Source organism: Equus przewalskii, chromosome 5 (genome assembly GCF_037783145.1).
Source record: "Equus przewalskii isolate Varuska chromosome 5, EquPr2, whole genome shotgun sequence".
In the NCBI taxonomy this organism is placed as follows: Eukaryota; Metazoa; Chordata; class Mammalia; order Perissodactyla; family Equidae; genus Equus; species Equus przewalskii.
Window position 1 is genome coordinate 69,969,024 of NC_091835.1, and position 12,418 is coordinate 69,981,441.

At 44.3% G+C, this 12,418-nt stretch overlaps 1 protein-coding gene across 11 annotated transcripts in view; it reads left to right on the forward strand.

Annotated features, from left to right (window-relative positions):
• SCN8A (sodium voltage-gated channel alpha subunit 8) overlaps positions 1–12,418 on the forward strand; it is a 176,470-nt gene that overhangs the window by 136,063 nt on the left and 27,989 nt on the right. For all 11 annotated transcript variants that reach the window (XM_070621361.1, XM_070621362.1, XM_070621364.1 and 8 more), the window contains 6 exons: positions 993–1,166; positions 3,585–3,941; positions 6,958–7,428; positions 7,982–8,099; positions 8,655–8,809; positions 12,028–12,201. In XM_070621361.1, the coding sequence (XP_070477462.1) occupies positions 993–1,166; positions 3,585–3,941; positions 6,958–7,428; positions 7,982–8,099; positions 8,655–8,809; positions 12,028–12,201 (1,449 nt within the window). The remainder of the gene's footprint in view (positions 1–992; positions 1,167–3,584; positions 3,942–6,957; positions 7,429–7,981; positions 8,100–8,654; positions 8,810–12,027; positions 12,202–12,418) is intronic.

Here is a 12,418-nt window from a genome sequence, read left to right on the forward strand (position 1 = left end):
CTCAGGGCCAGGCTTCCTCAGCAAAAAGAGGAGGATTGGCAACAGTTAGCTCAGGGCTAATCTTCCTCAAAAAAAAGGAAGAAGAAAAGGGCCCTGAAAGGCAGGAAAGTGGGAGCCAGATAACATGGAGGAAGTCATTCTTGTCCCCAGGAAGCTCCAAATCGAAAACAATTGTTACACCATTGACTATTATATTGGAAAAGTCAAGAGGAAGCACCAAAGTCTCCAACAATAAAAAAATTCTTTGAGGATATATTCACCCAATAGAATTTTATACAAGCAATAAAAGTGGGAATCAGGAAGACTGTGTAGCAACGTGGATAGGGTCATGATGAGTGAAAAATAAGACCCAGGATATTATGTATTCTGTGATTTTACAACTCTTTCAAAATATAGATGCATTTTAAAAAACTCAAATGGAGTACATAAAAATGATAGTTGTGTGCAAAGTGATGAGACAATGGATGTTTTTTCCTGGATTTTGCATACTTTTAGCAATGTTCTATTGATTTTACAATTTAAAATAAAAAACCCTGCAGCACGTGTCTGAGTTTGATAAGACGCATGATATCAAATCAGGAATAATGGTATATTTCCTTAAAAAATATAACACAATAAGTGATTTTTTTTTTTTTTAGGCAAACATCCCAAGCATACACATTCAAATGACTGGTGACCCTTTAGAAGGAGTCACCTGTGTGGTATTTCTATTGCTTAGAATAATTTTTTAACTGCCCTCTTGAACAATGTGAATTGAGCAGTTTTGGCAACAAAGACGGGAACACTGGGGCTGAGTACTTCCTTCAAGAGGAAAATAAGACTTTGCTTCATCATGTGGAGGGGTCCTGGGACATCCAGGTATTGGTGTCCTCAGACGCAGAATAACCAAGGCTGGTCTTGAGGCTTCTTGGACATGTTGTATTCAAAGACAATGATAAAGGCATTCTCTTTCTGTTATTTCTTTTTCTTACTCCCTGCCTCCCCCTCTTTAGGTGTTCACTGGAATTTTCACAGCGGAAATGTTCCTGAAGCTCATAGCCATGGATCCCTACTATTATTTCCAAGAAGGTTGGAACATTTTTGACGGATTTATTGTCTCCCTCAGTTTAATGGAACTGAGTCTAGCAGACGTGGAGGGGCTTTCGGTGCTGCGATCTTTCCGATTGGTATTCCACATTCTTTCAATTTCTTTTTACGTTTCCCATCTTGCAGCTACTAGAAAAAGTTTTGCATAAGATGATCTGATGATTAAAATTAGCTCATATAGCTTAGCTATATTCTGCTCCTAATTCCAGTTGGCTATTTATTAGATTAGCTACTAAAATCTTGACAACTTTTCTGCTAAATACCTAATACAGAAGTTAGTTTTTAAAATCAGTCAACAGGGGCCGGCCCCGTGGCTCAATGGTTAAGTTCATGCGCTCCGCTTTGGCGGCCCGGGGTTTCACTGGTTCGAATCCTGGGTGCGGACCTAGCACCGCTCATCAGGCCATGCTGAGGCAGCATCCCACATGCCACAACTAAAATACACAACTATGTACTGGGAGGAAAACTATGTACTTTGGGAGAAAAAGGAAAAAGTTTTTAAAAAATAAAATCAGTCAACAAACAGAAATCAATTTTAGGAAGTTCCTCAAAAAATAATGGTTAATCTAAAAGAGGAAGAAGAAGGACTCCCAAGAGCTATTCTGAGGTCTAATGCGGGTTTGCTAGGGAGCCTATTTCTTTATCTGAACACCTCCCTGAAATGGCAAGAATTTCCCCTTGTTCGAAGATGGTTCTCCTTACTTCTTCTATCCTGGTGACCCCCTCCAGAAAGTGAGAATAAAGTAATGTTTTTAAAAATTATACTGAGGGGCCGGCCCCGTGGCTGAGTGGTTAAGTTCGCACACTCTGCTTCCGCAGCCTGGGGTTTCGCCGGTTCAGATCCTAGGTGCGGACTTGGCACCACTCACCAGGCCATGCTGAGGCAGTGTCTCACATGGCAATGCCAGAGGCGCTTATAGCTAGAATATACAACTATGTACTGAGGGGCACTGGGGAGAAGAAGAAGAAAAGAAAGGGAAAAAAAAAGAAGATTGGCAACAGATGTTAGCTCAGGCGCCAATCTTTAAAAAAAAAAAATTGTATTGAAATTAGTTGAACATTGGCTTTGTTTTCCATATCATTAGCTAAAAAGGATTTTTTATTTAATGTATTTGAAGTTAATGCTTAAATTACTAAAATGACTCTGAAAGAATAGTTAATGATATCCTCAAAAAAGTTTTCCATGAGCATAGGCATAAGTGATGTCTGATTGAGTCCCTTGGGAAGCTGAGTGACCTTGGGGCTGTCCCACTCAAACAAAACGTCAGAACTGGCTTAGGTTTTTGTCTTCTTCTTGGGAAAATACCTGAGCACTTGCAATGAAAAGGATTTAAGGTTTTTTCATCAGGATATTCAGCCTATCTAAGAAAGAGAATTGGAATAGAGTGAAATTGTTTGTACAACAGAGATTTCACTCAGTCCAAGTCACAATAACATTTGCCAGGTTTCTGGAACCTCTGCTTACTAGTCTTTGGTTAGGATCCAGCCCACAGTAAACTTTTTGAGAAGAATTCTTATTATCTAGAAAATGAGAAAAAGGATTAAGAGAAACTCTTAACATTCGTACTACATTAAAAGCCAGTCAGAGAGGGAAAAAAATCTGAGTGACCCAGATATATGTACAGAGCAACACCTGGTAAATCTTGAATTCTCAGGTAAGACTCAAGTTTTCAATAGGAAAAAAATGTTCAGATCAGAGCTGTAGCCTTCTCCCAGAATTCCCATGACGTCATGCTAGTTGTTAACTTATGACATCTGATGATGATCTCATTATTATCATTCCCTTCAAGGGCTTTATGCATTATAATTCTCGAGCTGTTAGCCAAGTCCTTGTAATCATTCGTTACAGAATATGAAAATTTCATGTTTGACAGATACCAGAAGTTCTGTCCTCTGAACTGATATCAGTATAGTCCCTTTTCCTAAGATGCCTGATGTGTGAGGAGCTGTGGAGCTGCCTCTGCTGGCGAGCTGTGCTCTTCCTCCAGGTTGTTCCAAGCATATCACAAAGTTCAGATCAGCCATTGATTATTATTGGCAAGCAGAAAGAGAGATATTTAGAATTTTTAATTGCTTGCTTTTTTAAGGGGGCAGATGATTTATTTTCACTCTTCTTACCATACTGATCTTTTGGTTCACTACAAATCACATTTTCCTTGATATATCCCTTGAGAAGTCAAGGGAAACTCTGTAGGAAAAGGATATATTCATGTATGAGTTTTTAAAAAGTAGAGTGACCCAGGGACTAATGCAGGGACTGGAGGCAGTATTCTTGGCTCCTAGTTCTAAAGCTTTCACTTACTGGGAAACTAACCAGTCTTCCCTTATCTATGCCTCAGTTTCTCCCATTTTAGTCTAAGAAACTGTTAGAAAGTCCTGGGAATTTCCCAACGGCACTCAATAAATTTAAGCTGATCTTAGTAATTTTATATGTTTTATTCTAAGAAAATGGATTGAATATCATTTGGTTTTTGTTTGGGTTTTTTTTTTTCCCTTAGCTCCGAGTCTTCAAATTAGCCAAATCTTGGCCCACCCTGAACATGCTGATCAAGATTATTGGAAATTCAGTGGGTGCGCTGGGCAACCTGACCCTGGTGCTGGCCATTATTGTCTTCATCTTTGCCGTGGTGGGGATGCAGCTCTTCGGAAAGAGCTACAAAGAGTGTGTCTGCAAGATCAACCAGGACTGTGAACTCCCTCGCTGGCACATGAATGACTTTTTTCATTCCTTCCTCATTGTCTTTCGAGTGTTGTGTGGAGAGTGGATCGAGACCATGTGGGACTGCATGGAGGTGGCAGGCCAGGCCATGTGCCTCATTGTCTTCATGATGGTCATGGTTATTGGCAACTTGGTGGTTAGTACTAACTTGTGGATCTTTTTGTTTGTTGCCCTGAACATTTTACCCTTGACCCAGACACCCAGTCTCCTTAATCCTTCTACTACCTTCCATATCTGTGTAGGTTTTTATTCTTTCTTGGCCCAAGAACCCTGAGGTACAAATGAAGGAAAGGAGACAGCTATTTATAGAGGCCTACTGAGTCATTAGCCCCACAACCTGTCAACCCTTTTTCATAGTTATGGAAACAAAATTCAGCAAAGTTAAGTGACTTTCCCAAAGTCACACAACTGGTAAATGTCAGGGCTTTTATCAGATCCTAGATCTCAGAGCCTTTGCTCTTCTACTGCAAAAGTTTCCTTCATCTGAACCAGAATTTCTCAGCCTTGACACCGTTGACATTTTGGGCTACATAATTTTTTGTTCTGGGACTATCTTGTGCATTATAGGATATTTAGCAGCATCCTTGGCCTCAACACTTTACTGACCAGTAGTGACCCCTACTCCAAGTTTTGACAACCAAAAATGTCTTCAGACATTGCCAGCTATCTCCTAGGAGGCACACTTGCCCTCCATTGAGAACCACTGATCTAAAGCATCTTAGGGTTTTATCTAATTTGTGTAAATGGCAAATCACTTTCTTGCTTTACTGTGATTGGTCCACCTGCTCTCTTCTGCCTCTGTCTACAGAACATTCACCAACAGAGATTTCAACACCTTGTTTCTCAAAGTGTGATCTGAGGGCTAGCAGCAACAAGATCTCTTGCGAGTGTGTTAGAAATGCAGAATCCTAGGCCCCAACCCCAAATTACTGAATCAGAATCTACATTTTTAACAAGATCCCCAGGTGATTCTTATGCACACTCAGATTTGAGAAGTATCCTTTGAGATCAGGCCAAATCCCACTTGTAAGAGTAGAGTAAGGAGGGCTGGAAGAAGGCAAACTCAGGTGGTTCCTTGTAAGCTCATCCATATTAGTTCTCCTCCTTTTTCTGCTGTAGAGAAACATGCCAGTAGAGGGTTCCTACTCACCAGCCTCTGAACCAGCCATGGCCACCCTGTTCTTTCATTTGACCTATAGAAATAGACACTTATGTTTCTTTAATGCCTGCCATTCTTCATTCCCAACCACCTTTCCCTCAGACCTAGTCCCTCCAGTCTTTCCTCTCCTTCAGTGAATACAGCTATTGCTACCACCGGTACACAGTGTGATCAACCTCTCCCAGCCCTGACCTCGCCCCCCTGTCTCCAGTCTCCTATTCTCAGTTGTCTCAAGGACACCTCCCTGCGACTGTCTACAGATACCTGAACACGTGACAAAATCAAATATCATTTCTGCTTCTGACGACGCCTTTCCAGGTTCCCCTTTGCTTAGTCTTTCTGCCCATCTAGTCTCTAGGAATCTGTAACTGTCAATCTCTTCTGACTCTTTTCCCTCCACTCCTGGTAAATATCTGATGTCTTTCATATGTCTTTCTTCAGAGTATTTCTGTACATACATCTTTCTTCATACTATTTCTAAGATCTGCTCCTTCCCTTCCATTTCTATAACCCATCCCTGCATCACAGTCACCCAAGTTTCACTCATAAAAAGACCAAGCCCCAGGCCCTGCACCAGAGCTATTGAATCAGGATCTTTCAGGTGAGGCCAAGCGTCCCACCCCAGGAGGTTCCTATGCATGCTAAGGTCTGAGATTATTATAGCCCAATCCAGACCCTTACCAACTCATGCAGGTAACAGCCTCCTAACTTTTGACGCCCCCTCTGTAAGGAGCTAGTAGGAATGACTTTGTCAAATCTCTGTCATCATCTGTGATTCCTTTACTCAAGAACCAATAGTAGGGGGATGGCTCCGTGGCCAAGTGGTTAAGTTCGTGCGCTCTGCTGCAGTGGCCCACGGTTTCGTTGGTTCAGATCCTGGGTGCGGACAGGGCATTGCTCCTCAGGCCGCGTTGAGGCGGCGTCCCACATCCCACAGCTAGAAGGACCTGCAACTGAGATATACAACTATGTACGGGGGGGGTTGGGAAGATAAAAAGCAGGAAAGAAAAAAAAAAAGAACCAATAGTAGATCCAATTAAATAAAATTCAAATTCCTCAGCCTGGCCTTCAAAGCCCTCTCCAACTCACCCTCATTTTAGCAACCATCTTGCTTTTTAATCCTACAAATGGCCCAAATAATCCACATACATGTAGTTCACATATTATTTCCATCCTTCCCCTCTGCACGTGCTATTAACTCCACCTAAAATGTATGCCTTACTCGTCTTCAGAAGTGTGACAAAGTAAGGGCCAAGAATAAACAAGAAGTGAACACCTCTCCCACTTTTCAAAAGTAAGTCTTAATAAAAATAAATAAATTAATCTTAATACCCAATCTGGTAAAATAAGAAATCAATCAATCAATCAATAAAGCTTGTATCTGATGGCTTGACACTTTTAGCTATATACCACAAAACACAAAAGTTGCCAACACTGTCTTGCTAAAGCTATTTTATTTTGATAAATGCTAGGGAAACTTAAAATAAGATAACATGAAATGTGTTTCAGTTCTACCGTCTTGATTTGTGGTATGAAAGTGCGGCTCTCCAGGCCTGATGGTTTTCTAACACGGTCCTCTTAAGACGTCTACTGCTCACTAGCACATGGCCTCCATGCACTTTTCGATTCTCCCCAATAGTGCATATCCTCCTTTTTGTTTTTATTTTTGGAGAGTTTTCTTCCAAAATGAATACAGCCTTTGCTTTTTCTGATTATAAGAAGAGTAGTATATTTTGGGTACATATATGTGCCTGTAAAACTATAAAAGAATGGAGAAAAGAGGTGCTAAACTCCTTGTACTACAACCAAAATCAAACAAAATGTCTCCCTAGGGACCTGAGCATTTGAAACACTCTGTGGGTCACGCAGAATGCAATGCAAACTCTGAGTCTGTTAGATAAGTCTGTGGGCTTCCAGTTTACATCTAGTTTAGTGGGTAGCTTACCTAATACCATTCCATAGTCACTCTCTTTTCCTAATGCTACTGGTGCAGGTGCTGAACCTATTTCTGGCCTTGCTCCTGAGCTCCTTCAGTGCAGACAATCTGGCAGCCACGGACGATGATGGGGAAATGAACAACCTACAAATCTCAGTCATCCGTATTAAGAAGGGTGTGGCGTGGATCAAACTGAAAGTACGTGCCTTCATGCAGGCCCACTTCAAGCAGCGTGAGGCAGATGAGGTGAAACCTTTGGACGAGCTGTATGAAAAGAAGGCCAACTGCATCGCCAACCACACTGGTGCAGACATCCACCGGAATGGTGACTTCCAGAAGAATGGCAATGGCACCACCAGTGGCATTGGCAGCAGCGTGGAGAAGTACATTATTGATGAGGACCACATGTCCTTCATCAACAATCCCAACCTGACCGTGCGGGTGCCCATTGCTGTAGGCGAGTCTGATTTTGAGAACCTCAACACAGAGGACGTTAGCAGCGAGTCGGATCCTGAAGGCAGCAAAGATGTAAGGTCCCAGCCTGGAAACCAGCCTTGATCCTGTGTGAGAACAAACAGGGCTCTGTCAGCCCCAGGGATTGGTCCGGCTGTGGGCTTGGTAGACAGATTCTAGAATAACCAGTTCACTTGGAGAACCAACACTACCACCCTTTGCCATTCTAGGCCTTCCCTAGACGACCTCGATGCCTGAGATGTTCCTAGATGTATCTCCGTTGCTTCTGGGTCATCTGAGTCAGAGGCTGGAGTGAATCCTCCAGGGCTTCCCTGCCGTTAATCTGTCTGAGGTGCATCCCGGAGACCAGCCTGTAACCACATTTTGTTTAGGGTGGCTCACTGTCATCTATGAGTGGGTTTTAATATTATACTCCATCCTGACAGAGGTTTTGAGGGCCCTGTGAGAATTGCTTGCCCACCATGAGTTGGCTGATGATGAGTTTGTGCTAGGAATTGTAGAGAAGAATTGTAGCTGGTGCATCATCCATACCAGAGGTAGAGCGGCCAGTGGAGAGTGGACGTGTTCCTGCAGAGTGCTTTGATCTCCCTTTTCTGTGTGTGTCTAGAAACTGGATGATACCAGCTCCTCTGAAGGAAGCACCATCGACATCAAACCAGAAGTCGAAGAAGTCCCTGTGGAACAGCCTGAGGAATACTTGGATCCAGACGCCTGCTTCACGGAAGGTGAAGGGGGGCGAGGCGAGGGCATGAGCGTGTGGCACTTGCACTGCTTACAGGTTTCTGCCGCGGTTAGTGGCTGGGTGGGGAAGGAGGGGCTCAGTGGCTGTCTTCCAGAACTTTGTTCCCACCTCATCATTTTGAGGGACATTTATGATTGTTTTCCTTCGTTGAGTCTTACCTATGACATGTTTCTGTTCTCACACTTTTCTTTGTCCATTTTCTCTTGGCATCAGCCCAGAAACTTCCTTTAGGAAGGCCTGTTGTGTCATGGCCATGTCTGCCTCCTGACTACCCTTCTCTCCTCCCTCTCACTGCTTCTTTATAGGACATCTTCCCAACTCCAGAGGGCCTTGCCCTGCTAGCCTTGCAGCATAGCCTCAGCCCTGCGACCCTCTCCATTTCTGAATCAGACATTCTGATTCAGCCTCTGTTCCCCCCGCCGTGTGGTGGGGCAGCACCTGGTGGGGCCTGGGAGATGGCCCACCTCTCCTGGGAGAGAGGGCAGGTCTGGGCGGGGCGTGGTCCCACGGTCTGACCTGCCTTTCCTGCTGGTGCCAGGTTGTGTCCAGCGATTCAAGTGCTGCCAGGTCAACATTGAAGAAGGGCTAGGCAAGTCATGGTGGATCCTGCGGAAAACCTGCTTCCTCATCGTGGAGCACAATTGGTTTGAGACCTTCATCATCTTCATGATCCTGCTCAGCAGTGGCGCCCTGGTGAGATCTAGGGGAGAGTGTGATGAAGGATTGGCTGGGGAAGGGTTTATAGGAACTAGTGAGAAAGGCTGGATGGGGCCAAGCCCAGTTTCTCGAGAACACGGGTTGGCCATGGACCCAAGGATAATGGTGTATTAAAGTGCTTTGGGTTGGTGTTTCGAGCCTTTGGGATTAGAATCCACACTTGTCCATATCCTGATTTTTAGACTCAGTATGACCACTCTCACGCCTAAGACCCCTTTTCATCAGGATTAGAATATGAACTACCAAGTGTCTTCACTGCTTGGTTTGCCAAGCGACTTCCTAAGATGAGCTTCCCTTTTTCACCTGACACCCAGATCTCTTGTTCTTTCCTTTCCAGTTGCCCAAGATAGGCAGGGGGCGGCGTCCCTCCGCCCACTGTCCCCTCTCACCCTGCTGGATTGGGAGAACCTGTGGCACCAGCAGATATTTAGAGTCAGATCTCTGGTGCAAAGGTTATTTATGTTCATATGGTTGTAAGTGCTTATTCATCAGTGGGGCACACCAGGCACTGAACACACAGGCTCTTACCCTGCTAAAACAGATTATCTTGGCATTTGCTTCCATTTTTAGTGAGATTGTAACTGAGAGGATGTGGGCAGGGTCTGGTATGAGGGAGCTGTTTCCTAGTTGGGTAGATTTGAGGACAGCAGGGACTAGAGACACCACACGTTTTTCTTCCTTTAGTTAAAGGAAAGGTGAAGAACGCAGAATTTTGAAATGTTTTTAAAGGAGGTGGGCACATGCGTGTAGATGTGGAATCAAAGCTTAAACCAGAAGCAAAAAATAACAAGAGAGGAACTGGCCTGGTGGCATAGTGGTTAAGTTTGCACACTCGTCTTTAGCAGCCCAGGGTTCGCAGGTTCAGATCCCAGGTGCGGACCTACACACTGCTGGATCTGGAGAACCTGTGGCATCAAGTCATGCTGTGGCAGCATCCCACATACAAAATAGAAGAAGATTGGCATGGAAGTTAGCTCAGCAACAATCTTCCTTAAGCAAAAGGAGGAAGATTGGCCATAGATGTTAGCTCAAGGCCAATCTTCTTCACCAAAAAAATAAATAATTTTTTTAAGAGGAAGATTGGCAACAGATGGTAGCTCAGGGCCAATCTTCCTCACAAAAAATTAATAATAAAAAATAACAAGGGAGAAACCCCAAATTCAGTGTTAAAGATCCCACCAGTGACTTGAGAAGTTTCACTGACCTGTGAGGGAGGAGAATAAGAGAAGCTGAGACAGGTAAAGAAGAACCCAAGGATGAAGAAGGCCAGGGGAGGTCAGGGGCAGGTTTATTCAGGAAAGCAGGACTCAAGCAGGAGGCAAAAAAGATGGCTTGGTAGCCTTGATGTGAGTGAAGGGGAGCCTGCCTGTCCTGCCTGCCTTCGGGTCATTTATTACATCCATGGGCCTTCACTCGGTGCGTCCCAAGGCGCTGGGGAGGCAGCCAAGATGACAGCCTGGCCTCTGCCCTTGAGAACAGAGAGGATCAGACTCAGGCTAGTGACTGGAGAAAAGTGTTTTATTATTGTCGTCAGTATTACTCTTTAAATCTAGTAAACAAAAACATAAAATAATGGAGATCGTGCCCCATCCTTTGATTCTTCTCTTTCTCATCTCCACAAAAAAGAATAAAGGCACCAGTGAAGCAAAAGTTTTGAACTTCCTGTACTGCTCACCTTTGACTGTTTTTATTTATCTTAGGGGAGACGGGATACTTGGCTCGGTACGTGAAGACCCTGTGCATAGTAAGCATGAGACTTAAGAATAGCAAAGTGAAGCTACAGCTAAAATATCCAAGAAAAGACTAGAATGTGGTTCTGCTCAGCCCTCAGAGGGAGAGGATTAGAGTGCCAGTGACGTGAAGATTGGTGTTAGGCAGGTCACGTGTGCTGGGTTATAGAGTGGACTTCTAGAAGTAGAGGTGAGGAGGAACTTGACATGGAAGCTGTTGCTGTTTTCACTGAGCAGAGGATATTTATTTGTACTAAGACCCTGAGAAGGACTGTGGACCCATGAGTTCTGTCCCCACTGCCCAAGGATGACACTAGAGCACCTGATGTCCACGTGCCTCCATTTGGAAGATGAGTCTGCAGGCAGCCCGATTCTCTCCTTCCTCCTGGAAGCATGCAGAACAGTCACCTCCCGTTGCACCTCCTATAACAGGGGACTTTTTTTCCACCTCCGGTTTTTTTTTCACACTTTAGGAATTCCCTCTTCTTAGCACCAAGCTTGTATAGTCCACTGCTCTGCACGCGGGAATGCTCAGACCTTCGTATCAGGGAATTTCCTCATTCAGGAATTCCAGAGAAAGAAAGTAGTACTAAGATCTTCTTGACCTGAGTGTCTCCCAGCCCTGTGACCCTCTCCCTGTATCTGTGATGTCAGGAGCTAAAAGGAGAAAAGATTTTGTCCTATAAACATTCATAGCATGGGCAAGGACATGGAGAAATTGAAACCCTCATGTGCTGCTGGTGGGAATGTAAAATGGAGTGACCACTTTGGAAAACAATTTGGCAGTTCCTCAAAAAATTAAACATAGAGTTACCATATGACCCAGCAATTCCACTGCTAGGGATATACCCTAGAGAAAGGAAAACTCATCCACAAATGTTCATAGCAGCATTATTCGCAATAGCCAAAGATACACAACTGTCCATCAACTGATGAAGGATAAACAAAATGTGGTAAAGCTATAATTGGAGTATTATTCATTAATAAAAAGAAATGAAGTACTGATGTTTGCTGTACCATGGGCCAACTTTATGCTAAATTAAAGAAGCCAGTCACAAAGGACCACGTGGCTTGTGATTCTATTTATGTGAAATGTCCAGAATAGACAAATCTGTAGAGATAGAAAGTAGATTAGTCGTTGCCTAGGGCTGGGGCAGGTAGCGAGGCTAGAGGGTGTGGGCTTTCCTTTCGGATAATGAAAATGTTCTAAAATTGACTGTGGTGCTGGATGTACAACTCTGTACTAAAAGCTATTGAATTGTTCACTTTAAATGGCTGAACTACATGGCATGTGAATTATATGTCAGTAAACTTTTTTTAAAAAGCCTTGTGTAGCCGGGGAGTAAAGTGAAAGAGACGGGAAGCTGGTGACAGGCCACCACAGGGGAGGCTGCCGGGAGGGCAGGGCTTCTGATGCTCTTGCTTAGCTGTGGGCGCTACAGACAGCTGCTGCCTCTCTTTCAGGCCTTCGAGGACATCTACATCGAGCAGAGAAAGACCATCCGCACCATCCTGGAGTACGCTGACAAAGTCTTCACCTACATCTTCATCCTGGAGATGCTACTCAAGTGGACGGCCTATGGCTTCGTCAAGTTCTTCACCAACGCCTGGTGCTGGCTGGACTTCCTCATTGTGGCTGTACGTGTCCTGCTTTCTACTTCCCGCTCCTTCTAGCAGGAAAGCAAAACCAGGGGGTTTTCTTGCTCTAATGGGTGGAGTTGCATGGGGCCCAGGGTGCAAGACAAGGTGTAGACTTCAGAGCAGCCGATCTTAGCCTTGGGAAGGGGAGCTCTGACGCCCCCGCCTTTGCTCCAGGGACTGACCAGGTGGCTCTGTACTCTGGCGGTTTGACTTG